This window comes from Cervus canadensis, chromosome 14 (assembly GCF_019320065.1).
Source record: "Cervus canadensis isolate Bull #8, Minnesota chromosome 14, ASM1932006v1, whole genome shotgun sequence".
NCBI classification, from domain to species: Eukaryota; Metazoa; Chordata; class Mammalia; order Artiodactyla; family Cervidae; genus Cervus; species Cervus canadensis.
In genome coordinates this window covers 11,645,454-11,673,026 of record NC_057399.1, presented here as the reverse complement: position 1 = coordinate 11,673,026, position 27,573 = coordinate 11,645,454, and the positions used below count along the sequence as shown (strand labels likewise).

The 27,573-nt window shown below is 44.0% G+C and overlaps 2 protein-coding genes and 1 long non-coding RNA gene across 7 annotated transcripts in view; 1 reads left to right on the top strand and 2 right to left on the bottom strand.

The window, feature by feature from the left end:
* Positions 1-1,454: 1,454 nt before the first annotated feature.
* Positions 1,455-6,310, bottom strand: EXOSC3 (exosome component 3). The gene is made up of 4 exons (XM_043486821.1): positions 5,958-6,310; positions 4,905-5,054; positions 2,989-3,140; positions 1,455-1,908 (listed from the first exon to the last, which is right to left on the bottom strand). Exons 1-4 carry the CDS (start codon positions 6,279-6,281, stop codon positions 1,707-1,709), a joined length of 828 nt encoding a protein of 275 aa, XP_043342756.1. The 5' UTR covers positions 6,282-6,310; the 3' UTR covers positions 1,455-1,706.
* A 10,400-nt stretch (positions 6,311-16,710) lies between these two features.
* Positions 16,711-27,386, bottom strand: LOC122453384. Its single transcript, XR_006273030.1, has 3 exons — positions 27,289-27,386; positions 21,674-21,797; positions 16,711-18,803 (listed from the first exon to the last, which is right to left on the bottom strand). It is a non-coding gene; the product is annotated as an uncharacterized LOC122453384 (long non-coding RNA).
* Positions 26,719-27,573, top strand: part of DCAF10 (DDB1 and CUL4 associated factor 10) — a 56,559-nt gene continuing 55,704 nt past the window's right edge. For 2 of the 5 annotated variants that reach the window (XR_006273028.1, XM_043487378.1), the window contains exon 1: positions 26,719-27,377. Coding sequence is in view for 4 of the 5 variants with exons in the window: in XM_043487378.1 (XP_043343313.1) it covers positions 26,827-27,377 (551 nt within the window). In the remaining variant the exon portion in view is untranslated. The remainder of the gene's footprint in view (positions 27,378-27,573) is intronic. The other 3 variants (XM_043487376.1, XM_043487377.1, XM_043487375.1) reach the window with 2 other exon arrangements.

Here is a 27,573-nt window from a genome sequence, read left to right as displayed (position 1 = left end):
TGCTGATCTTCCCCAGCTCAGTGATATGCTGTACAGACTCTGCAGGGTCAGCCTGTCCTAACAGCCCTGCTTTAAGCCCCCCGATAGCATTTGTTCCATCTGTGGCTCCTACTTTGTCTCCCCTATTCGGAGTATGGGCAGTGAGTATTTTTCTCTTCCTAATGGTAGCCTTGTAACAATTTGTGGCAGTATCTGTGTGTCCTTATGAGCTTTCTACCAGCTAGATTCTTCATATATACTTGTGATTAACAGGTCAAATTGAAAAGCACACTTAAGTATTGCTTAAGTCTAACTCGAAGAGACAGAAAATATACTGTATCTGACACAAGTATGTTGGGTAACCTAAATCTCAGTGATCCCTTTTTTTCATGTCCTAGTCAGGTAGAGTTGCTTCAGTTACTCTAGCCAGTTTGGGTTAGTAAACTTGGTAATTTAGCTGCTAGCAAGTTCAGAAAATGTATTCTATATCTCAGAAGAACCAAAAGGTTACTTTTTTTGCTCTGTCCCCTCTTCACAGTTTAAGTTCCTCAAGAGCTGTGATCACTTGATACATTTTATCAGTGTCTTTTTACTACTTACAAATGGCCCAGTCTTCAGGAAACATCTTTAAGAATACATAATGCTCCTTGGTCTTTATCAACCTATTGAATGTGTTCTATAATCTTTGTCATCCAGAAGGCCAATGGATAGGCTTCAGGGGTCTATAACTCTTACCATATATGGATATATTCTCAGGGAGGTCTCTTAAGAACCACTGACCTGGATCATCTGTCAGGCTTCATTTTCACCTCTAAAGGCTTTGCCTAAAATACAAATTTCCTCTCCAACTCCATCACAAACCTCTACTGTTTTTTTCAAAATCAACAGGTAGGTTTTTGTTTGGCTTCCCAGAAATGATTTTAACAAAGTAAGATCTGGCTAGACTTGGAATCAGAGACCTTCATCATAGTGTTATCTGTAGAACAACAAAAAACTACACCTATCTAAATATCCTATAACATGAAAATGAAATATTAGACAATTGTTGAATTTTTAATAGCAATCACAAAATATATTAAATGTTTGAAGTGGACAAGGTATATAATAAAGTGATATATAAAGTAAAATCCTGTAGTTCCAATTTGAAAAACATACATTCACATATGGTAGTTGAGAATGTAGGCCAAGTTAATCCATGCCTCAGTTTCTTCAGCTAGAAAGTTAAATGTCTTTGGAGTTACTAAGTGAATCAATCCATGCAAAACACTTGGAACCAATAATTGTTAGCTGCTACATACTAACTAGTGGGATTACAGGTGGTTTTTGTTTGCTTTATATTTTTTTATGTATTCTGCATTTTCTTTGGTGAACATATTTTACTATCAGAAAATAATTTTATCTTAATGCTCACTTCCACTTAACAGAAGCTACACTCTAGCAAAGTAAGGGAGTTAACATCAATTAAACCGTAATAGTAACTTTAGTAAACTTTATTGTCAAAAACAAAAAGCTACATCATGGCTTCATGATTTTTCTCACCCTTAAGAATCTGGGTGGCAACCAGTAACTTTTTTATAAAAATATTTTATTTAGGACTGTAATAGACAATATGTACATTCACATCTAGTCTCCTGAAGATTTACTGGGGAATTCACCTGAGAAACATCTTTCCCAGGAAACCCAGACTCTTGGTTCTGCTGACCCATAAAAAAAGCCTACATAGGTCTTCAGCTCTCTGCCAATCTGGAGAAGATTTGTTTTCTTTGATCTGTTGTCATGTGTTCACAAGCTTCTAAAATGTTTGCCAAAATCAGAGTCTGCTGAATGGTTTTTGCCTTAACCCATATTCTTCCATTCATTCCAAATACTATCTCCAGGGGGTAGAGTTTTCCCACTTCTTGTAGGATTTCGCAGTCTGGAGCTAACAGCCTGGTGAGGAAGGGAAACAAAACAAAACTTTATAAAGTGGCAGTGTGTGCCCTGACTTGACTTTAGGGGACTCCTTTTCTGGGCAGTTCTCCACAGTCACTCAGAGTTCTACCAACATCATCGCAACAAGGCACATGAAAACATTTGCTCCCCTTTTTCTTCCAGGAAGCTTTATAACCTACAAGTATACCAGAGGTCACAATGGTGGGCTATCCTCTGCAAAGAAACCAAACTCCCTATGCCACCAACTTTATATATATAAAAATAGATAAAGTTCTTCCTTTACATTGTCAGAGCACCTTAATTCTAGACTTTAGAACTGTAGCTTTTTTATTGTTTCTGGTGCTAAAAGAACACTTTAACCTGTTTTCCTGACCATGTAAATCATTCTTTGGTATTAAATTCAGTACTTGGAGAAGAGTCTTGACTCTTTCAAACCACAAAATGCTGCTTGGTTAATAACATGCTTCTTTAAATGTCTTGAACTAATTCTGCAAATCTGCAAAATAAGTATCAGAGAGAGATATACAAGATAGCTGTGAACCTCAGTAGCTTTAGGAGTAAAGCCCTTTAACAGGGCATAGCTTTGGGTAGGTAAAGATCTAAACCTAACAAAGAGAATCTGCCTTTGGGAACTATTAAAAGGACAGTAAAGCAGGAGCCTTTTGTGAATGTCTGCGTAAGTCTGAGGGTCACATCACTCTAGCTTAATTTGGCTCCCATTATAAGAGAAATATGATTTTGTACAATAATAAATTGGATCTGTATTCAAGTGACTTAGAAGGGGGAAGGCCAGTTTTCACATTTGGTCTGAATATATATAAGGAACAACTGACCTACCAGCAGAGAAGTCAGTCCAGATTTCAGTCAACACAGAAACTATAATGACAAATATGTCTGAATTTTATGTATTCACATTGAGAGGATGGGGCTAAATGCAAGAGTTAACAACTGTGCTAAAATGGATACTGATTTTTAACTTTGAGGAGATACAGCCATTGTTATAGCCAAAGATTAGTCAGCTTTCTAAGAAGGTATGATATAAAAGACAATAGGCAAGCTGGAAAGCATCAGACTTACTTTCTAATTAAGCCCAGAGTCACTTTAAAAAGCAGCCCGTCCTGTCCAATCACACCCATCCCATTGGCTCGTCCACAGCTGTCAATACAGACCATCTCTGGTTCCATATCTTTATTGGCAACCACAAACTGGCCATAGATGAGATCTCCAACCTACAATGACAATTAAAAAACGTCATTCCTCTCAGCAAACCATGCTATAGGTGCTGCTATTGGCTCTTTTCAAATAGGCATCAATGCCACTCATCTACAATTCTGTGGCTAAACAGACTACACTCCAGGATTCTCACAGTCCTGCTGGAGTTGGGTCTTAAAAGAAGGCAGAATTAAAGCATGTACCCTCACCCTTCCCGCACCAGAAAATCCCCAGATTGGGAGCCTCATCAAAGCCAGAGAACACCCACTGGGGTTACACTGTAAACTACAGTAGCCCCTACTCACGTGTAGTTATTTAAACTTACATTTAAATTAATTAAAACGATGTACTTAAAATTCAGTTTTTCAGTTGCATCAGCCACATTGCAAATGCTCAACAGCCACGTGTGACTCAGTGGCTTCCACAATACTCAGGGCATGTGTAAATCACTAGCGTCACCGCGGAATTTTACCGCACAGCCCCGCTTTAGGGAATTACAGAAGAAATCCCTGGCATGCAAATTACTCAAAGCAAAACAGAACACTGGTAATCCACTGACTGTTCTCCATACAAGAATTACTTTAAAAACCTCAACAGCTGAACTTCAAAATGACGAAAACTATGGAGATGGAGAGTAAAGTACCAACAGCTGTTGGTGACTCAAGGAACTAGAGAAAGAACATTCTCTGCCTTTTGGAAGCATTTAGTTTCAGAGGGCAGTGGGGATAATATGTAAACAAACTTCATTCACAGCTGAATCCAGTAAGTAAGAAAAGTGACTGAAAATCAGGGATGTTTTTACAGAGGGGTAGTGGTGCTCAGCCTGGGTCTTGAAAGGCCAGAATGTGTTCCACAGGTTGAGAAGAGGATAAAGCAATCCAGACAGAGGGAACAGCATAAGCAAAGGTACAGGAGCGGGAAGTTATGAATTCAGTGGTGCTCTTAAATAGTTCGGTGTAATTCAGGCAGGGCCACATGGAGCTACAATTATGGATAAGGGAAGACCTCTGGAAATAGTAACATGTAGGCTTTGAAGAACTTTTGCTTTTGAAGAAAAGGGTATGAGAGGCTGTCAGCTCTTAAAAGCCTGGATAAAGGGGCAGAAGTGTATAGGCAGGATGCTACTAAGGAGGTCACTGACTTAAGTCCAGTCAAGAGACAGCCAAGGCCTGAACTTGCAAAGTGGAAATAAAGGGGTGGACACGTGGCAAATCAGAGAGACTTGACACGAGGGATGAGTGAGAAAAGGCAAAGAAACCTCCAAATTTCTGGCTTGGATGGACAGGACGTGTGTGGCCCTCCTACCTGAAAAACCCAAGTTGAAACTTGAAGTAGCAAGACTGCTCCTCTGTCAGCTCCAAAATGGGATTGTTGGGAAACAGTGATGTAACTGAAGCTGTGAGATACAAGTCCCAGGACCCACATCCAGGAAAGATGGATGAGTGATATGGCAACTTCCACCATTGTTCCTTCCTTCCTCCCTAAGCCTCTGGCTTACTTCTTTGTCCAGTGTATATGGATGTAACAAATAACAGATATAACCTTTCAACTCAGCAGAGATAAAAACATCCCCCAACATAGCAAATGTAAACTAAATCTGTGGCTCTGGTCTCAGAGGTGGAGCATCTGAAAGAACTCTTGAAGCCTGGAGTGATTAGAAAGATGCTCCAAGATCATCCAATAGCGCTAGGAAAACAGGACAGTTTTGGTAGCCTTCTGGATGTATGACTGTTTGGGAAATGGATATTTGTTACTTCGGAAACCAAAGGTCTTATTGTTACCTGCACATTAGGTCTGTTTCTTTTAGTTGCACCTTCAAATGCCAAGTAAGACAGAGAAGCTGGCTCACTCCCTCCAACATCAACTTTGAATATGTCTCCAGACTTAGCTGTCACTATGCCAATCACATGGTCTCCTTTCACTGGGACATACTACAAAAGAAAGAATGAGAGAACAACCATAAATGACAATCATTTTTTTTTTTTTTTGGACAATCATTTTTAAGACATCTTCAGCAAGTCCTCAGTTGTTACGTTTGTCATTTAAATATTTAGAAAATATTTTAAAATCCATGTTTACAAATCAACACAAACCTTACAACAAACCTGACCATATGTCACACTCCCTAAAAGAAAACCAATCACATGATAAAACTCTCAGATTTCCAGCTTCTAACAGTGTTCACTTAAGTCTGTATCATGTTATCTCTGGAGAAGGCAATGGCACCCCACTTCAGTCCTCTTGCCTGGAGAATCCCAGGGATGGGGGAGCCTGGTGGGCTGCCATCTATGTGGTCGCATAGAGTCGGACACGACAGAAGCGACTTAGCAGCAGCAGCAGCAGCATCTTATCTCTTCTTTATTATTATCAGAAACTCCCTAGCTTTTGTTTGCAAGAGTCCAGTGATACAGGGGTCCTCACAATCAAGCAAGGCCATTCTGTTGTTAGTTTCTTCCTATGTGAAATGTCTTATTTATTCTAAGGGAACCTGAACTCCCTGCGACATCCATTCATTGAACTTGATTCTTTGGAACTCCGAAAGGCAAGTCTGCTGCTCCCTGACCTATGGGGTTTTGAAGACAATGACCACGGCTCTCAGTCTCTATTCCCTTATGTGCCCTTATATTCCCAGGCTCTTTTTTCTCCTGGTAGCCCGTCTAGGGCCACGTTCCAGCTGTTCACGGTCCCTCTAAAGGAGTTGTAGAAGTAAGTACAAGCCTCCGGTGGCGTTTGGCTAGCCTTATCAGAGGAAGGCTCCAGGGCCCCTTCCATGCTTCCGAAGAGTATCCTCAGCCTTCTCCCGGCCTGACAACCCCTCCAGAATCCCAGCTCACCCGCTTCTGCTGCGAGTCCACCCAGTAAACGCCACCGCCGCTGCCACTGCCGGGTTCCTTGTGACGGAGCCGGCCGCACTTGGTGACCAGCAGTCGGTCGCCGCAGCGCCGCAAGCCTGGGCCGCACACCACGCGTCCCCGGGAGCGCGCTGCGGCGTTTAGGCGCAGCGGTCGCTCCCCTGCACCTCCTGGGCCTTCTCCGTCCTCCTGCTCTGGCAGCAGCAGCTCCTCGCCCGGCAGCACCACTTGATCTAGCACCGTCCGCGCTGCCCGCGCCCTGCAGCCAGCCAGGGACTCCGCGGGAATACCCGCTGCTTCGGCCATCACGGCCGTCACTATACACAGTTTCCGGCTTCCGGCTCCGCGTCCAATCGCCAGCCCGCCCAAGGCTTTCCGTTTCCGGCAGCACAGGCTTGTGGGACTTGAACCTGTTTTCAAAGTCCGATCGCGGGGGGTCGGCGGGTTCCCTCAAGGTGGCTAGGATTGTGTCTGTAGCTGGCTGCCCATCCAGCAGTCTTTTCGCAGGTCCACAGGAGAAACGCGTAGCTTGAGTCAGTCGCGGAGCCTCATCTCCCGGTGTCTGAGATGCATAGTGGGATATGAGACGCCGCCACCTTTCGTTTCGTGGAAACCTTGGGAACTGAGCAGGCCTTCGGGAGTTGGCTCTCTCTTTTGACTCTGCCCTCAGAGGGACCGCTAATCTTTTACCAGGAAGAGTATTCGATATTTTCTTTTGCATAGGAAACTTTTATCTATTCACGTTGTGGAAGACCAGAGAAGAATAGAAAGAAGATGAAAAGCATTAGTCTTGCTCCCTGTTTGTCTTTCTGCTAGGCTGTCAGCTAGTTCTCACTTTTTTTTCTAGCTCAGGTCCTGGCACGAAATAAATACCTGGTGAATGAATGAATGAAAATGAATGTTGACATTTTGGAGTGCGTTTCCCTCCCGCCCGAAAATATTTACATATCACATGCATATTTCCGTATAACTGAGCTTCCCCTCCACGGTCTGGGAAAATCAGTAACTGCAGTTAAATTTTTGCTGCTGTTTTCCTTGGAGCACGCTTTAGTTGCCCAGGTGAAGAGCAGCTGAATTGCGAATCAATAGCACATCAGGTCTGCCCTTCTGCCTTTCAAGGCTCTCACTTGAAATCACAGTTTCCTCTGTCAACCCGTACCTCCAATTAGCGTTGGTCAGATTATCCAGTAGGAGTCGAAACTCCTGGGGACTTGGGAGGGCGTGGCCCTGACCGATGGCTTTTAGCTGTCCTCTATTTCTACTGCTCATCTCTTTGAGGTATCTGCTTCCAACCTGAGTCTTTAGATTTTTAGGATTTTAGGCCATCTCTAACATCCCTTCACAATTTTATAAGACGCTGGTGAATCAACTAAATACAATGAAGTGAAAGTGAAAGTCGCCCGGTCGTATCAGACTCTTTGCACCCCAGAGACTATACAGTCCATCAAATTCTCCAGGCCAGAATACTGGAGTGGGTAATCTTTCCCGTCTGCAGGCAATCTTCCCGACCCAGGGGTAGAACCCAGGTCTCCTGCATTGCAGGTGGATTCTTTACCAACTGAGCCACAAGGGAAGCCCCAAATACAATAATAAAGGCCAACTGAAATGTAACTTTGGTACAGTGGCAAGCATGGGTCTGGAAAAGAACAGTCACCTGAGACTGGAGGGCGGGTCGAAGGAGCCTGGAGGGCGGTGCCCTGCACGACACGCCCAGAGGGCGGAGCACGCTGGAGGCATTCTGGTCTGTGTGTCGCGTGCCGCAATGTTGGTGCTCTGCAGTCTCGGCGTCGTGCACGTGGCCGTGGCCGTGGTCGGCGCGGCGGGCAGGCCCCGGGGTGCTGAGGTCCACCCGCGTGAGAGGGTGGAAGCCGATACCGCAACCAAGAGTGCGGAGCCCGGCTCAGAGCCGCGGACCCGGTCTCAGGCGGTGCGGGTCGGGTGTGGGGGCTCGTTGAGAAGTTCGCTTTTAGAATGGCGCATGCAGCCTTTTTTGGATGTGAAAGTGGCCGCTGCGATTGGGGAATGAAGAGGAGGCCGGGGCCCGTGCGGTCGACGGCGCGCCTTTCAGCGTTGAGGCCGCGCGTGGCTTTGCGCTGGTGCGTGGGGTCTTCCGGGCCTGTCCACCAGGGTGGATTAGGCCAGCTGCCTGTTTGGGGGACTTGCGGGCCTAGAGCCTGTGCAGCAGGGGTGGTACCGCCCTCGGCTGCCTCTGGGACATACCGCCGCATTTCTTAGCGTTTCCCTCGAGAGAATAACCGAATTGCCCTTCGGAAAGGTTGGTCGAGATCATGGCCTTCTGGATTTCTGCTTAGAAATCTTTGCTACTTGAGAAGCTGGAAAAGTGCTATCTCACAGTTGCTTTTCTTTGTTGACTGGTGAAGTTGGGCGTTTTTTGTAACTTTCAGTCAAGACTAGTTGAGCTTTTGCCCTGGACCAGGAATTGAGCTGGGCAATGAGCCCGGAAGCCAGCTGAATCATGGTCCCTGCCCTGGGGGAGATGACTGTCTCCACTTGGAAATACCAAGTGTAACTGACTATAACGACCTGATTAGGGAGTCAGCCCGGAGAGTACAAAAGATGAAATGATTACCTCTATGTGGGAGGAAGGTAGGAGTCAGAACAGATGTCCATAAAGAAGTAGAATTTGAATGAATCTTTAAATTTTTTTAGTTCACAGGTTTCTAAAAATTATAAATGCTAATTTACATACAGAAATTAATAGGAAAAGAATCCATGGAAGTGTTAATATTTTTATTCAAGTAAAGAATTTAAACAAAATGCTCACAATTATCACTACACAAGTGAGAATCTATTTGGTATAAACATTTTAATCACAAATGATTATGGCTTGTGAAAACTAAAGAGAGCTTTAAAGGGTTTAAGAATAGCGGATGTAAGCAACAGCCATTACTCGTAGTACTTAGCTTACCTAAGCAAAAATCTCTCTCCACTGGCCTGGCCTGATTGAGACCTTGTTGTAGAGGACATTGTCATGGCTTGTTAAATGGCAGGAAGTCATTAGAAATCTGTGCCAGACTTCCCTGATGGTCCAGTGATTAGGAATCCACCTTGCAATGCAAGGGACACCTAGTGTAATCCCTGGTCCTGGAAGGTCCCACATGCTGTGGAGCAGCTAAGCCCATGCACCACAACTGCTGAGCAATGCTCTAGAGCCCCATGAGCGGCAACTACGAAGCCCACATACCTTGAGCCATGCGCCACAAGAGAAGCCACCACAATGAGAAGCCTAAACTCTCCACAACTAGAGAAAGCTCACAGGCAGTGAGGAAGACCCACCACAGCCAATAAATGAATAAAGAAATTGTGCCAGTGGAACTTGCTGGAAATCAACCCTTCAGAACTTGGTGGCATTTCTAGGATGCGAGGGAAAGCTATACCTGGGGAGGTGTCTCTTGGAAGCATCTGTTATAAAACTGCCTAACAGCATGCTAGGGGAAACTGCGGACTGCTGGGTGATTCCACCCACCAATCAAAACAGGAGCTGATGCTGGAGAAGCTGAGGCACTGCAGGAATATGCCAGAGAGCACAGTGGAGCCACCAGCCAAGTCTCACTCCTTCTGCAGGGCTTCTGCAGGGCATTCTGCCTACAAAGCGTGTCGTCGTGATAGATAGCAAAGGAAAAATGTTTTAAAGGCCCAGATCCATGTTCTCAGAGCAGGCAGTGAAGCGGGAGTTTAGAGCTCAGTGGCAATGCATTGATATCGGCCTGGAGTCTCACGAGAGGTTGTGAGATGAACAAACTCATCAGTAAGAGCAGTAAGATGGAGTCTGCCTGGGCCCAGACGGCTTCACGGATGAGTTCTGCCAAATATCTAAAGAATTAATAGCCATTAATACAAACTCTACCCCAAAAATAGAAGAGGAGGGAACATAGCCTAATTCATTCTATGAAGCCAATATTACCCTAATATCAGAACGAAAGATATCACAAGAAAAGAAAATCATAGATCAGTATTCCTTACGAATATAAACACAAAAATCCTCAACAAAATACTAGCAAACTGAATACAGTAACATATAAAAAGGGTTACATACCATGACGAAATGGTATTTATCCCAGGAATACCTGGTCTTTTAACATCTGAAATCAATCAATATAATATACCATATCAATAAAATAAAATCCACATTATCATCTCAGTAGATGGATGAAAAGCATGTGGAAAAGTCCAACATCCTGTTATGATAAAAAAAACAAACTGAAATTAGAAAGGAACCACTTAAACCTAATAAAGAACATTTATAGAAAAAACCCACAGCTAACATTATACTTAACGGTGAAAGAATGAAAACTTTCTCCCTAGGGTCAAGAACAAGACAAGGAGGTCTGCTCTCTTCACTTCTATCCAGCGTTGTATTCAAGATTCTATCCTGGGCAGTTTGGCAAGAAAAATAAAAGGTATCTAAATTGGAAAGAAAGAAGTAAAACTTGCAGGTGCTATGATCTGGTATATGTAAATTTCTAAGGAGTCTATTTTACAATAGCAAAGAGAATTAAACATTTGGGAATAAATTTAACAAAAGAAACCACCTTAAAACCTTGGGAACTACAAAACACTGTTGAAAGAACTTAAAGATCTACATAATTGGAAAGGTACCCTCATGTTCATGGATCAGAGGAGTTAGTGATAAACAGATTTAAAGCAGTCCCTGTCAAAATCTCTACTGTCTTCATTGCAAAATTTGATAAATGGATCCTAAAACTCATATAGAAATGCAAGGGACCTAGAGAAGCACTGCACACACACCCCCACCAAAAAAACACTAAAAAAGAATGAAGTTGAGGGAATTATACTTCTGCTTTCAAGATTTACTACAAAGCTTACAGTAATTAAGATAGCCAGAGACATAAGCATAGATGTAGATGAGCAGAATACAATTGAGAATACAGAGGTAAACCCTCACAATTTGGTCAATTGGTTTTTGACAAGGGTGCCAAGACAATTCACTGGGAGAAGAAAAATCTTCCAGTACTATTGTCCCAAGTAGTGTTGGGACAACTGGATATCTACATGCAAAAGAAAGATGCTGCATCTGTCTCTGTTGAAACTACCAAATTTATACACACCCCTAGGATGCAGACTAGTCAAGGCTATGTTTTTTCCAGTGGTCATGTATGGATGTGAGAATTGGACTGTGAAGAAAGCTGAGCGCCGAAAAATTGATGCTTTTGAACTGTGGTGTTGGAGAAGACTCTTGAGAGTCCCTTGGACTGCAAGGAGATCCAACCAGTCCATCCTAAAGCAGATCAGCCCTGGGTGTTCATTGGAAGGACTGATGCTGAAGCTGAAACTCCAATACTTTGGCCACCTCATGCAAAGAGTTGACTCATTGGAAAAGACCCTTTTGCTGGGAGGGATTGGGGGCAGGAGGAGAAGGGGACGACAGAGGATGAGATGGTTGGATGGCATCACCGACTCGATGGACATGAGTTTGAGTAAACTCCGGAGTTTGTGATGGACAGGGAGGCCTGGTGTGCTGCGATTCACGGACTCGCAAAGAGTCGGACAGGACTGAGCGACTGAACTGAACTGACGTTTGTAGAATGTATTAGTAGTTCATTGCTTTTTATTTCTGAATAGTATTCTACTGGGTTTGTCAAAAAGTTTGTCCAGGTTTTTCTGTAATATCTTACGGAAAATTCCAAATAAACTTTTGCCAACCCAGTATTTCATGGATACACTATGTTTTGTTTATCCATTTACAAGTTGAAGGCCATTGGGGTTGTTTTCACTTTTTGACTGTTATGAATAATACTGTTAGCATTTGCATACAAGCCTTTGTGGATGTATGAGTTCATTTCTCACGGATTTAGTACTTAAAATAGGAATTGCTGGGCTTGTGATAAATTTATATTTAACTTTTTAAGAAACTGCCAAACTTTTCTAATGATGCTGAGCATTTTACATTTCTCCCACCAGTATATAAAAGTCCTAGTTTCTCCACATCCTCACTAATACTGGTTATTGTCTTTTTGATTAAAGTGGGTGTGAAGTATTAATTCATTGTGGTTTTATTTTTAATTTCCCAAATAAGTAATAATGTTGAGCATCTTTTCATGTACTAAATGACCATCTGTATGACTAATCTGGTGAAATGTCTATTTACATCTTTTACCCACTATTAAAATGTGTTATTTGCTGTCTTATTGAATTATAAAATATTTAAAAATATATTCTGGGTACAAATCCCTTATCAGGTACATGATTTGCAAATATTTTTTATTGGTCTATGGATTGTCTATTCATCTTTGTAATGGTGTCTTTTGAAGCATGTTTTAAATTTTGATGATGTCCAGTGTACTGATTTTTTTCTTTTTGGATTGTGCTGTATTAGTTCCAAATCGGGAAAGGAGTACGTGAAGGCTGTATATTGTCACCCTGCTTATTTAACTTCTATGCAGAGTACATCATGAGAAACGCTGGGCTGGATGAAGCACAAGCTGGAATCAAGATTGCCGGGAGAAATATCAATAACCTCAGATATGCAGATGACACATATTAAAAAGCAGAGACATTACTTTACCAACAAAGGTCTGTCTAGTCAAAGCTATGGTTTTTCTAGTAGTCATGTATGGATGTGAGAGTTGGACTATAAAGAAAGCTGAGTGCTGAAGAATTGATGGTTTTAAACTGTGTGTTGGAAAAGACTCTTGAGAGTCCCTTGTACTGCAAGGAGATCAAATCAGTCCATCCTAAAGGATATCAGTCCTGAATATTCATTTGAAGGACTGATGCTGAAGCTGAAATTCCAATACTTTGGCTACGTGATGCAAAGAACCAACTCACTGGAAAATATCCTGATGCTGGGAAAGATTGAAGGCAGGAGGAGAAGGGGACAACAGAGGATGAAATGGTTGGATGGCATCATTGACGCATGGACATGAGTTTGAGCAAGCTGTGGGAGTTGGTAATAGACAGGGAGGCCTGGCATGCTGCTGTCCATGGGGTTGCAAAGAGTCAGACACGACTGAGCGACTGAACTGAAGTATAACCACTGGTAGTGGAACCCTGATGCTGGGAAAGATTGAAGGCAAAAGGAGAAGGCTGTGGCAGAGGATGAGATGGTTAGCATCGTCAACTCAATGGATGTGAATTTGAGCAAACTCCGGGAGACAGTGGAGGACGGGGAGCCTGGCGTGCTGTAGTCCATGGAGTCACAAAGAGTCAGAAACAACTTAGCGACTGACCAACAACAACAAAATGGAACCCAGCGTCTATATTTTAGAATCATGAGGTATCTGATATTTTTACAAAATTAAAAGAAGTTTTAACCTGTAGTTCACCAATAACAGCTGTCATTTTATACTCATCTAATGTCAAGTACTGTGCCTGAGTACATAACCTCAGACAGTTTCATCAATTGGCTTTTTACGTTCGCAGATGTAAGCTAATATTTTACAGACTTTTAAAAAATATGTATTTGTCCCACAGGTTTTTAAAAAATAATTATCATTTTAAATTTGTTTTGTTATGGAAGATTCCAAACATAAAAGTTGGCAGGCGACTGTAGTCAACTTCCATGTAGCCAAAATAGAGCCCCAGTGGCCAACAGTCCTGCCACATCTGTGCTCATGGAAAAACAGTTGAGTCAACATTTAATAATCAGGCAGTTTTACTTGAAAATTTCTGATGAGCTAATCCAGAACACCCAGTATGAATTCAAAGATTGGAAAGAATAATATCACCTGTAGGTTGTTTTTATTTCAGTGTAGTATCAAACTGGCAAACAAGCAGGGCAAAGAGTCAAGGACACAGAATCACAGAATCAAGGACATAGCTGCCCCCCCTCCACTTCCACAGAGATGTGCCCACGGTTCACAGGCGGCTGTGCCAGGGGAAAAGTCCAGCATTTGGGGCTTAGTGCCCTGTGAAACTGGAAGATGGAGCTGGCTGTGTTTTCTGATTTTACCCACAATCACAGGCGGTGCTTCCTTGCTATGCTAGGTACGTAGTCCTATGTCCTATTTCTTGCTGCATCATCAAGCAGACAGCAGGCCTTATTTTGAACTTCAATTTCCAGCTTCTCTTGAAAAAGATGTGTCAGTACTGATCTTGAACTCATTCATGGTAGCTGAGGTCCAGTGTGCCCCAATGGAGGAATGTACAGTGGTGACATTTCATTTAAAGTTCAGAGGACAATACCTATAAAGCTCCTACCAATAAGCCTGGTAAAGTACTAATGGAAGTTGTTCTTTTTGAATAGTATTCTGTTTATCCAAGGTTCAGAATGAAAATTTTGAAAGTGTTTAGGGGAATAGGAGGACAAGGCCTGACATTTATAGATTAGTTTGGATTTAGGGATTAAAAAAAAAAGGTAGTAGTTGTCCTTGTCGATGAGCTTGTATATACAACAGAGCACAAAGATTATGAGTATGGACTTGGGAGGTAGACTGTCTGGGTTTGAATCCTGCTCTGTGACTTGTAGACTCTTGTGACTTATCTTTCCTGTGCCTATTTTGAGATGGCACAGAGAAGGAGAAATGTTTTCTCATTTTTAAGATGAGAACAAGAACAGTACCAACATATCTTGAGTTAATATATAGATAAAGCAGCCAGGATAATATTAGGCATGTATTAAGCATTTTATGAGTGTTTACTTTTTGTTTATTTAAAAAAATTTTTTTTAATTTTATTTATTTTTTTTACTTTTTGTTTATTTTTAAAACAAGCTTATGTGATAGGAGCTCTTTACTTCCAATGCCATTGTTTTCTTTGGGTTAGAGAAGGTTCATCAATTGAGAAGACATGTTTGCTTTCTTCTTGTCATTCTGGTTCTTCTTGGCAATGCATGGGTCCTGTCTCGAGTATTATAAAAGTAAGCATCATGTTACATGTAAACTGAAACCGAGAGGTCATTTTGGTACCTCCGAGGACCTCTGCAGCCAGACCCTGGGAACTGTGTCACGAACAAGTCTGTTACTCAGTCCTGCTTCTTGTCTGTCTGCACCTCCTCCTACCACCAGTGTTCTTCCTGACCCTCTGTCCTGAGTCTTTTCCCCCTCTCATAGCTGCCGTTTACTCCTGATTTCTCTCTTGCTCCTTCGGTGCACAGCTGACCAGCACGGCCCCAGTGGCCTGGCTTTACCTCATGACTTTTCAGCTCCAGCTCTCACTGCCCCCTGGCTCACTTCTGATCTCCCAGTTCAGATCCCAGAGAGTATGAATCTATGTGGGCAGAGCTTTTTGGCCTAGCAGTCTCATGGACCAGTGGCCAGTCTGCAGCCCGGATACTCAGATACCTGCCCCACCCTAGCTAATGAGTAGGGAAGACTAAGGTAGAAAAGCTACAGAGTTTCACAGCCTAGGCCTTCCCCTTTAGTCGGATGTATATGCTGGCACATAGGTAAGGTGCCAGATGTGAAAGGCAGGCAGGTAGGCTGCTGCATACAGTAGATAGAACCCATCGGGGTCCCCAGAGGATGTGAAGTTGCTAAGTCGCTTCAGTTGTGTCTGACTCTGCGTGACCCCATGGACTATAGCCTGCCAGGCTCCTCTGTCTATGGGATTCTCCAGGCAAGAATACTGGAGTGGGTTGCCATTTCCTTCTCCAGGGGACCTTCCTGACCCAGGGATCAAACCTTAAGTCTCCTGTATTGGCAGGTGGGTTCTGTGAAGGGAGCTGTCCACATCTTTTCTGTGGGTCTCATATTGAATATGTAAGCAAATGTCAATTGATAGATCCATAATGTACCCAATATACTTTAATCACACCTTTATTTTAAACCTGTAACACTTTATTTAATACACAGTATTTACTAAATGCAAGGCTCTGTTTTAATAGCTTTGTGTGTATTAACTCATTAAATCCTCATAACAGCTCTATGAGTTGGTTTTATTATAATTCATACTTTATAGATGAAGAAATGGAGGGACAGAAGTAGCGTGCCTCTGATCACATAACACTAAGTAGCAGAGTCAGGATTTGGACCCAGGCAGTTGGGCTTCAGACAGCCCTATATTATACTGTCTTTCACATTTGGATTCTGACCAGACTGAGTTTTCTAGGAAAGCATAATCTTGTTTTCTTGCATCCATTTTAGAACCTTGTATGGTAAAATGTATGAACAGGCTACCCATTACAAAAGACCTAAATAGACATTTCTCCAAAGAAGACATACAGATGGTCAATAGGCACATGAGAAGATGCTCAAAATCTCTAATTATTAGAGAAATGCAAATCAAAACTCTAGTGAGGTACCACCTCACACCGGTCAGAATGGCCATCATTAAAAAGTCTACAAATAGCAAATGCTAGAGAGGATGTGGAGAAAAGGGAACCCTCCTACACTGTTGGTGGGAATGTAAGTTGGTGCAGCCGCTGTGGAAAATAGTATGGAGATTCCTTAGAATAAATAAATAAATAAATAAAAATAAATAAATAAACTAAATATAGAATTACCATATGATTGAGCAATCCCACTCCTGGGCATACATCCAGATAAAACTGTAATTCAAAAAAATACATGCATCCTTATGTTTATAGTAGCACTGTTCACAGTAGCCAAGATGTGGGAATGTCCACTGAGAGGTGAATGGATAAAGAAGATGTGGTACATATACACAGTGGAATACTACTCGGTCATTAAAAAGAATAAAATAATGCCATTTGCCGCAACTAGAGATTATCATTCTAAGTGAAGTAAGTAGATAAGAAAGAGAAGCCAAATACCGTATGATATCACTTAGAGGGGAATCTAAAACATGACACAAATGAACCCATCTGGAAACAGAATCATGGACATAGAGAACAGGTTGCCATGGGAAAGGGGATTGAGGGAGGGATGCAGTGGGAAGCTGCAGTTAGTAGATACAGACTTTTATATATAGAAAGGATAAACAACAAGGTCCTACTGTATAGTACAGAGAACTATATTCAGTATCTTATGATAAACCATAATGGAAAAGAACATTAAAAATAGAGTATGTATATATACATATATGTATGTGTGTATGTATGTATCTATACATGTATGTGTATATAACTGAATCACGTTGCTGTTCAGCTGTAATTATCCCAACATTGTAAATCAACTATAATTTTTTTAATGTAAAAAAAATGAGGTTGCCCTTTTAGATTTATGTTGGTTTTTCACAGTTTTCATTTAGAATAAATGTAAAATTGTTAGTTTTCTATATTTGTTAGTTAGATTCTTTTTTAAGAGACAGGATTGTAAAGTGGGAATAATGAAGACTTTGGAGTCAGATGGACCTGAATTTTATCTCTGTGTGACCTAATCCATCTGATCCTTAGATTTCATATCTGTAAAGTACAGGATTGCTGGGAGTTTTGGGGAGTGTGTGCAGAAGACCTGACACCTACTAGGTGCTCATTATATGACAGTTATTATCATTGCTATTGACAGCAGATGATATATATAAATCCTGGCCATCATTTGGTAGCCTTAAAAGGCTTCAGAGAAATCTTCATGGCGTTGAAGAACCCCAGGAGGTTTTATTGTTCTTAGGTGGTATCTGAGCTGGGCTTTAAGGCAAGCATTGTATATATGTTATTTGGACCATCATGCCCTCAATATCCTCTTCTCATGTCAGACATTATCAATGGATTACAGCATTATTTCTTGTTGAGCTCAGAGTCCTTTTCAAAATTGCTCAAGAATTGCTTGTGATTAATGGGAATTGACCCAGAAGGCACCGTCTTTTCTTTAAGTCCAGATACACAAACAAGCTATCCAAGCCATGCCTTTGGTGGCCCACTCCAATCCTGCCTTTGCTTCCTTTCAGTCTCCTCTTCGCCTTGTGACCAACAGGTTTTGGAAAAAGTTGCCTCTGGTGACCCTGAACTTGCGCCTTTATGAGTCTCAGCAGCAGGAAGAGAAGTGCAAACCCATCAGCCGTTACCCCGTTCCCTACGAAAAGGACCTGCCTTTTGACATTTGAGAGCTCATGGAGGAGATGGAAAAGAAGGAGAGACGCTCGCCTCCTGCAGAGAGCCACAGCCAGCGCAGACCTTTGCTGGCTGGAGGGTAACCCCTGGGGCTGCTTGCTGCGGTCCGCCCAGGTCCCCGCTGGGGGCGAGCCCTTCCTTCGGCGTTCCCAGGCAGGAGAACATGCACTTTTCCCTCTCGTCCTAGGCACAGCCTTCTAAGTCTGAGAGTCTGTCACTCAGTTCTCTGCCCACTGTGCCTGAGGTGTGTTCCGTAGTTCCCTTTAGCGCTGAAATATGGTGTGGAGATAGAACCATGAGATATGTGCCAGATGCTTCAATAAGTGTGAGCGGTACCTTGTTCCTTCCTGCAATTAGGTACTGAAAAATTAGAAAAATAAGCAAAAATTTCAAAAATAAAAATTCCACCAAAGTCAGCCACTCGTAGCACTTCTCCTTCCCTATTTTTTAAAAATAAGTATACATGTAATTTTTTAAATGAGATCATGTTAACATGAACATTTTTCTAGGTTAACACATCATGTTTAATGGCTGCATGATGTAGCACTGTATAATAGAGATGTTTTAATTTATTTCAGCAATCTCCCAATCTTGGATATTTGTGACTTGTAACAGGTGTTTATACAGGTGTCTTTTTGAACATCCCAGAATTTATTTCTTGAGGATACTTTTTATTTATTTATTTAAAATGTCTTATTTATTTGTTTCTGGCTGTGCTGGGTTTTGTGTTGTGCATGCAGACTTTCTCCAGTTGGGCTACGTACGCAGGCTTCTCACTGCAGCGGCTTCTCGTGTGGAACAGGGGCTCTAGCGCACAGGCTTCAGTAGTTGTAGTTCACAGGCTTAGCTGCCCTGAGGCCCGTGGGTTCTTTCACGACCAGGGATCGAACCTGTGTCCCCTGCATTGGCAGACAGATTCTTAACCACTGGACCACCAGCGAAGTCCAAGGTATTTTTAAAGTTGGTGCTTTATATTGTCAAATTATAAAACCCTTGTCTGGATGCAGAGGTTTACTCTAAACTTTTGTTTTTGAAACTTGGTGCTGAAACCTTGTGGATTTTTTTTTCCCAGACAGAATCTTGTATGTAAATCCATTTATATATATATATATATACATATATATATAAGAGAGAGAGAGAGAGAGAGAGAGAGAGAGAGAGACCCACCTGCTCCGGTGGGGAAGGTTTGGAGCCCCCAGCCTCTGTCTCAGCACCTGTCTATACCTCCTCACATCATCACCTCTTCCCCAGCTCCCGCCCCGGCAGACATAAATGGTTCTTTTTACCATGTCTTCTAGATCAGTAATGCACTGTAGCATCTATTATCAGTTAGAGTGCTTTCAGCTACAGGTAACAAAAAGCCCAGTTCAGCTGATACAACAGCAAGGACAGTTCAGTGCCTTGTATACCAGTAGCTCCAGACACAGGGTGATTCCTGCATCGTTAATCCAGTGGCTCAGCGATATCAAGGATCAAGTTCTTGGCCTTTTTTAGCTCTGACTTCCTTGAAATGATAACTCTGTGCTCAGACTTGTGATCTCCTGGTCCCTGGGTATAACAGCAGCAAACATTACATCCTTGCACAGCTCCTAGAATGGATGTGGAGGTCACACCCTTTCCTCATATTCCTTTTGGGGAGAGAAGGCGCCCAGCTGATTTCCCTTCATTTCTCATTGGGCATAATGGTGTCACATGCCCATTCCTAGACTAATCACTGACAAGTAGAATAGAATCACTATAATTGGTTTAGATCAATCAGGATTCACCCAGTGGGGTTGGGGAAGGGTTTAACCTTCCCTGGAGCCATGGCAATCTGATATCTGAACAACATCCAGTATCCACTGTCAAGGGAAGAGGGAAGAAATGGCTCCTGGGTAGCAGTCAATAGTTGTCTGCCATAGCATCCCATTGGCAAACATACTGAGGGACTTCCCTGGTGGTCCAGTGGCTAAGACTGCATTCCCAATGCATAGGGCCTGGGTTCCATCCCTGGTCAGGGAGCTAGATCCCACATGCTACAACTAAGAGTTCACATGCCACAACTAGATCCTGCATGCTACATCTAAGCCATTGAGCCACAGCCAAGATCAGGGATCCCACGTGCCACAAAGACCCAGAGCAACCAAATAAATAAGTAAATAAATATCTTTTTTTAAAAAGAAAAGAAAACAGACTGAAAACCCAATGTCAAAATCACAGACCTGCCTTTTAGATTTGTTTTGGCCTTGCGCAAGTCACTCAACCTCTCTGGGCCTTAGTTTCCTTATCTGTAAACTGGGATAATGATCCTTGCCTTACCTACCTTAGAGAGTTGTGGAGAAGAAAAAACGAGATTGGATGTATGAAAGAACTTTACAGAGTACTTCTAATATCAAGTCTTGTTACTGATTTAATTCTTAGAAATAAATGAGCACCACCAGCCCCTCTGTGAGCAGGAGGGTAATAAGTATAGCCTAAATTCTAAGAAGTATCATTTAGTTTACATACAACTCTCTAAATTTTATAAAATACCTTACTAAAAAGAAATTACATATGCCTTTAGAAGTAACCCTTACAATCCCCTAAAACGTGAAAGAATGTGTGGGTTGTGCTTTGACACAAGGCTGTGGCCTTCTTAAGACTGCACCTGGCATTCAGCAGACAGTATGGGAACTACCAGTTACTATTTGCCAATCCTGTTCTTAGTTGTCATTTTACATTTCCCTGTTTCTCTCCTTCTCTGCAGACAGGATTTTTACCAAATGTATTTAAAGTGTTTTCTCACCGGCCACTGGAATTCAGAGCCTTCTTTGCTTATTACAATATCATCTGTAACAAGAAAACAGGTAAGTGGGGGGCGGGGGGAAGTGCTAAGTCATCTTTAGATAAGATCCAGGTGCCTGCTTGCTAGAGTTCATTCCCACATAGTCCCAGATTACTGTGGAGCTAGGGAGAAGCTCAGAAGGACTGGAGCTGGCAGAGACATCTGGATTCTGATGCTGAGGTCTGAATGTTACTTGATGGTTATAGGTATAGAACGGAAATAAGTTAGGTGATAACTCTGGTTCGACTTTCTTTGTGTTCAAAGACCCTCTCTGGCTCCCTCCAACACCCTGGATAAAGGTCAGGGACTTTAGATCGGTAATCATGGATTTCTTGCTTAGGATTCAGGTTAGGCTGCTGTTGCTCAGACCAAAGACACATGGGTTTAAACAAGGTATTTTTTTCTCTCTGTCTCTCCTATAGTCTCATGTGAGCTTCTGAGGGGCAGTGTAGTGTTGTTTGCCATCTGGAATTTCCCTTGCTTACCTGCTCATGTGGATTTACCACTACTACCTGCAGAAAAAGAAAGAAGGGTATGTGTGGACACATAGCCCTTCTTTTATGGTCATGACATGGAAGCCACACCCATCAGTTCCTTTTACCTCCCATTGGCTAGACCTGTATCACATCTAGCTTCAAGGGAGGCTCTGTGGCCATGTGCCCAGATAAAACTAAGGGATTTTATTATTAAAGGAAGAGTGAGCAGCAGAGATGGGAGGCAGCCTGTCACCATGACTCTCTATGGCTTGATGCCAGCCTGCCTCCCAGCCTCATTTCCTTCAGCCTCTCTTTATGTTCTGTCCATTCAAGTCAAAGTGAACTGTGAAGTTTGCTTTACTCTCCCAAGCACTCCAGCCTCATGGTCTCTCTCCTCTTTAATTTGGATCACACTTGACTGTGCCTCTGGGCTGCTTTGTCTCCTATGCAAGCTTTGTGAGTCTGAACTTTCCATCAGAGTCCATCTCACCCGCCTTCACTTATGAGGGACTCTTCCTCCTCTGAACTCTCACGGCCTCCCTCGTCAGTCCTTTTCCAATGGCATGCAGGGTCCTGTCTGCTGTATCTTCCACAACTGCCTCAGCCTCTCCATCCTAGAGGGAAGAGACAGGTCCCATGTTCAAATCTGATTCTACCATAAATCATGATGTGAGCTTCAGCAGAGTACTTAAATGTCTCAGTGCCTTGGTTTTCTTACTAGTAAAATGGTATTAATACCTCCTCTGCAGAGCTGTTGTTGTGAAGATTATCTAAAGTTCCCAGATGGTACCAGCTACCACAGTAGATTCTCCCCTTCTCTGCCCTTCTCTATCTAGAAGTAGCATGGCCCTTGAGGTTGGAAAATGTCTTTTTTTTTTTAAACCCCCTTTTCAAAAAGTGTCTAGTATCTGATGGGCCTCAGAAAATACTTCTTGAATTAGTAATTCATTCACATATTTTCTGAGCAACTACTATATCTGTTAGGCATTCCTCTGGGTATACAGTGGTGAACAAATCAGAAAAATACATAGACTTGCAAGCATATTTCAGAGAGGAGAAAACAGTGAACGACTAGATAAAAGAACAAGTTGACTTGAGAAAGTGTTCAGTATTGTGAAGAAAATAAAATAGGTTAGCTCACAGCACAGGACTGGGAATGAATAAGTCAGCAGGTAGGCGGGCAACTTGCTAAAATATGGCCGAGCCTGTTTAGGTTCTTCTGGGCTGCTCTTCAGGCTTATGGCAGCTCTCCTGTCTTCTCCCTCCCCAGGCCAGCTCAGCAGAGCTGACAAGGAGCTCATCATTTTGGTGACCAGCCTGGCCAACAGGTGCTCATATAGTGTGGTTGTCCACAGTGCCCAGTACAGGGTCTTCTCGAAGAACCCAGTGCTGTCTGACCAGTTGAGCGCCCACCTTCCCGTGCCAGTTTCCCATTCCTGTGCCCACCTGCTTCTGTGTGCACGTGATGTTTGGGATGAGGGGATAGCTAAGCTCTAGCCTTGTGCCAGACCTGACATTCTCTTAAATGCACACAACTCCCTAAGTTGAACCTTATTATAACCCTTTTACCTTTGAGGTTCAGACCTGGAATTAATGTGGGGTGCACAACTAAAACGGCAGAGTCCACTTTCAAAGCTTACACTCTCTCGGCTACACTGTATAGTATGCATTTTCCAGTATGAATTTAGTCTATGCGTGCATGGTCAGTCGCTTCAGTCATGTCTGACTCTCTGTGACTGTGGACTGCAACCCAGCAGGCTCCTCAGCCCATGGAATTCTCCAGGCACGACTACTGGAATGGGATGCCATGCCCTCCTCCAGGGGATCTTCCTGACCAGGGATTGAACCCATGTCTCCTGCATCACAGGCAGATTCTTTACTGTCTGAGCCACCAGGGAAGCCCTTGTGAGTTTAGTCTATCCCCTAGTTATTCCTAATGGGCCCCAAACAGTTTCTTTTTTAAAAAAATTAATTTATTTATTTTAATTGGAGGCTGGTTACTTTACAGTATTGTAGTGGTTTTGCCATACATTGACATGAATCAGCCATGGGTGTACATGTGTTCCCCATCCTGAACCCCCCTCCCGCCTCCCTCCCCACCCCATCCTTCGGGATCATCCTGGTACACTGGCCCTGAGCGCCCTGCCTCATGCATTGAACCTGGGCTGGCGATTTAAGATTTCTTTTACTTCGTACAGCGGGCCCCAGGCTTGGGCTTGTCAGTCTCCCATTCTGGAACTGCCCCCACCTGCTCTTCCCCACCAAGACTGGCTGTGAAATGGGTCTCAACCCCCCAGCCAGCAGCTTACTCTTGTTTCATCCAGAGTCAGGCTGTTTTGAGTGTCAGAGCTCGTGCTAATTCTTCCCAGAGAAATGAACCAAGGATAAAGACACAGTAAACACGGGTTTGTCACCAAGCTTACAAAACCCTACTCATCCCTACAGTGAAATTCCTGATCTTCTGAGCCAGATGTTTCTTCAGAAACAGATGTTCTGTTCTCTGCATTTATTCCTGAGGGAGGGTCATCAGTCTGCTCCTATCCTCCAGCCTTCCTTCCTGACCCCACCTGAGTGGAGACCTTGAAAATTGTTCCGAAGGCCTCAGTTGCCAGCCAAAAGCTAAACAACACAGGTACATCACCACCTTTGCCCTTCTCAGAGCCGCCTGCTTATTCACCAGAACTTTGCTCATCCAGGACCAGTCTCAAACATAGTCTCCCTAATGATCATAGGATGTACTATCACACCATGGTTTGCCAGCTGTTCTTCCGATTTTTAGGTGGTTAATGTGTGTGTGTGTGTGTGTGTGTGTGTGCGTGTTAGTCACTCAGTTGTGTCCGACTCTTTGTGATCCCATGGGCTGTAGCTCACCAGACTCCTCTGTTCATGGAATTTTCCAGACAAGAAAACTAGAGTGGGTTGCCATTCTCTTCTCCTGACCCAGGGATTGAAACTTAGGTTTCCTGCATTGCAGGCAGATTCTTTACCGTCTGAGCCACCAGGGAAACCCCAGGTTGCTAATGGTTTCCAGTATTTTGCTTTAGCAAGGGTAATGATTATCAGTATACTCATTGGAATCAAATACACTTGGATTCATATCCCAGCTCTGCCACTCTCTAGCTGTGTGACCTTGGGAAAGTGTGAACTCTCTGAGCTTCAGTTTCTTTGCCAGTAAAATTGGGAGTGACTAATAAAAAACATTACTTCCTAGGATTTTTATAAGAATTACATGAGATAATGAATACGAAGCATTGAGCACATTCTTAGCACATAGTCATTGCTTAAGTATCAGCTATTAAATTTTGCAAATTAATAGCTGATAGTTATTTGCGATTCAGTGGGGACAAAGGGATAATTATCTGAGCTTCACTTTTTTTCATACAAAAAGGTTGATATTTGTGGGCCCTTATGTATTGAGAGTCTCTGAATCTTGGTTCTGAGGTTTTTGATGCTATGGGTGTTCAGAGGAGAAAGAAGTACTTGGAGTGAACAAAGATTTCCTGGCAGAGCTAGAGTTCCAGGTTTGTGTTATATTGAACTTGACCAAGATACTTCCTGTCTGTAAAGTTTATTTTGGCCTCACTTCACGTCTTTAATCTTAGGTTTTTTCATTAATGCTTCTTTTGTTAGACCATGTGTTTTATTGGCTATGTTGTGATGGACAGAGATTCTGCCTCTAACTGTGTTTTCTTACAGGTCTGTATCAACTGGAGAAAGTCTGACCTCCCTGCCCGGGAAAAGGCAATGCTGGAATTTGCACTTGCTATTTCCCAAGCTGATGACCATTTCAAAAAGCTCGAGGCGCATGGCTTCAACCAGGAAGATGCCTGGGATATAGCTGCAATTTCAGCTTTTTATGCCATGTCCAACCGCCTTGCTCATTTTGTCAATCTTGTTCCCAACAAAGAATTCTATTTGATGGGCAGAACCAATGATGTCAAAGAGATCAGGAGTGAACCTGCTGCTCCTAAAATATAAAAACCTGAACAGAAAGGCCAGTGTTTACCTTTCTAGCACATTTCCTTATAAGACACCAGTTGAGAAGTAATTTTTAAAAAAATATTTAGTCAACAGATAGGGAAGAAAGTAAACAAATTTGTTCTCTGCTTCCTTGATGAGAGTGATGTGTTTTTGCTTTTTTTTTTTTTACTTTGTTGTGATTGGAAAGGCGCATCAGGATTGGAAAAGAGTATCGCGCGGGGCAAAGGATTTCAGAAGATGCTTCAGGCATTTCTATTGAATTGATATCTGTGAATTTCAGCAGTTGAAGTTGAACATTTAACTAAAAAATGTTAAATAAATGTTAAAAAAAATAGCATCGCATAGAAATTGGTCTGTAGGCTGCAGTTTGAAATAAATTTCTTGTTAACACAGTGGTGTCTGTGGGCTCTGAAAGGCAGTGGGTAAACAGAGGCAGGCACAGATTTTTTCTGTCTTTAGTGCCTTCTCTGGTAACCTCTAGTGATTTTTATTTTTTTCACTGAGAGGTTTTAAAATAATTGTGAAATATTTTAAGTAGAAGTGTCAGAAAAAAACCCCAAACCTGACATTACTAAATGACATAGTCCATGGAGTTCTCTAGGCCAGAATACTGGAGTGGGTAGCCTTTTCCTTCTCCAGGGGATCTTCCCAACCCAGGGATCGAACCCAGGTCTCCTGCATTGCAGGCAGATTCTTTACCAGCTGAGCCACCAGGGAAGCCCCAAGGCCTGGAAGGGTTGTCCTTTCTTATACCTACCTCTTCTTATACCTCAAGGTTCCCTTCCTTGCAGACTGTCCTCTCCCCAAGAAACACCCCAGTTCTAGTTAAGCTTTTTCTGCAAATGAATTCTATGTATTTATCTTCAGCAGCACTAGTGAAGGATCTTGCATCTCTTACGCTCTCTATGCCCTGCTTGGCAGATGTAAGCAGGATTGACCCTGGGCTCTGTCGCTTGTAAGGTTGAATTGATTCCGATTTCGGCTCCTCTCAGTGACTCCTGGCTGGGTATATGCTTCTCGCAGAGACGAAGGCTTTGGTAAAGGCTTGACCTAGTAGGTAAAGTTGCTGGTAACTGGTCAGAGCTCCAGGGCGGCAGTGAGCCCCAGGCGCTGTGCCAACCAGGGCTTTCTAGAGCAGAAGTTAACCCGAGCCCCTAGATTCTCAGGCTGAGTAGGCAGTACACCATGCTGCTTACTGTGTGAGCAGAGCATAAGATGGTCGTTTCTTACCTTCGCTGGTCTCAGTGTAAAGTAGAGATGATTATGCACACAGTACCCAATCATACTCAGCCTCTTGGACTCACCAGTCAGACCCTGTCATCCCCAAAGACACAGTGTGGTCACTGATAACCACATACGGACAATAGCGCACGCAGTTCCCGGATGCTAGCGCTACCCTATGCAGCCTAGGCCCTGGGCATCCTCACTATCGCACACACACAGTAGCTCTAGACCTCCAACCCTGCCCTCTGTGGCACCCCTAGCCGAACGGTGTCGCCGCTTTCTTGGTCCCCGGCGGATGATACCGAGAGGCGGCGCGGGTTTCCCAGCCGGAGAGGTTAGGCGGCCGCACGCCGGAAGTGGCGGCTGGAGCGGGAGTACTGAGGTGTTGGCCCGCTGGGCAGCGGCCGGGAGCCGGGGGCGGGGGCGTGGGCGTTGGTCATGTTTCCCCTCGGGCTCCGTAGCCCCGGAGGGGACAGGGCGGCTGGAGCCGGGGCTGAGGAGCCGGCACCCTACGGGAGAGAGGCGGCTACTGCCAGGCCGCTCCCTTCCCCGCCCTCGCCACTACAGCCTGGGACTGACGCAGCCCCTCCCCCGTCGCCCGGCGGGAGCCCTCTCAGTCCCTGCGCCCCTTCGCAGCCCCCCGGCGGGCGCGCGCGAGAGCTCGGGCCGCCCGGAGCCCTCGAGTCCTCAGCCGCTTCCGCTAAAGGAGATCCTTCACCGCCTTCCCCGCCACGCCGGCCACCCGGGCCTGACTGCAGGGCCGGGAGCCGTGGCCAGCCCTGCCTCAGAGCCCGCCTGGGCGGCCCTGGCGCCCGGCTCTTCGGGTGGCTGAGAGAGCGCAGCCTGGGCCGTGGGCTGTTTGTGGACCCGGCGCGGGACAATTTCCGCACCATGACTAACCTCTATGGTTCCATCCATCCCGCGGATTCGGTGTACCTCAGCACCCGCACCCACGGGGCAGTCTTCAACCTCGAGTACTCGCCCGACGGGTAAGCGCGGCCCCTCGGAGGGCGGGGACCCGCCTCCGTCTGGCGCGGCTGCCCGGGGCCCGCTCGCCCAGCCAGGCCTGGGGTTTGCGAGTCCCTGTGGGGCGGCCAGCTTTCGTGCCCCTGACTCTTGGTGAAGCGCTCTGTCGCAGTCGGAGGCCCTGTCCGGCACTTGGAGGTAGGCGAACCCGGGGCCGAT

Bases quoted from the DNA above. Each gene is read 5' to 3' on its own strand.
- EXOSC3 (XM_043486821.1), bottom strand. From the start codon at position 6,281: ATGGCCGAAGCAGCGGGTATTCCCGCGGAGTCCCTGGCTGGCTGCAGG. The intron at 3,141-4,904 runs GTAACAATAAGA...TTGTCATTGTAG, and splicing joins GAAACAGACCTAATGTGCAG to GTTGGAGATCTCATCTATGG. The intron at 1,909-2,988 runs GTAAGTCTGATG...CTTCCTCACCAG, and splicing joins ACTCTGGGCTTAATTAGAAA to GCTGTTAGCTCCAGACTGCG.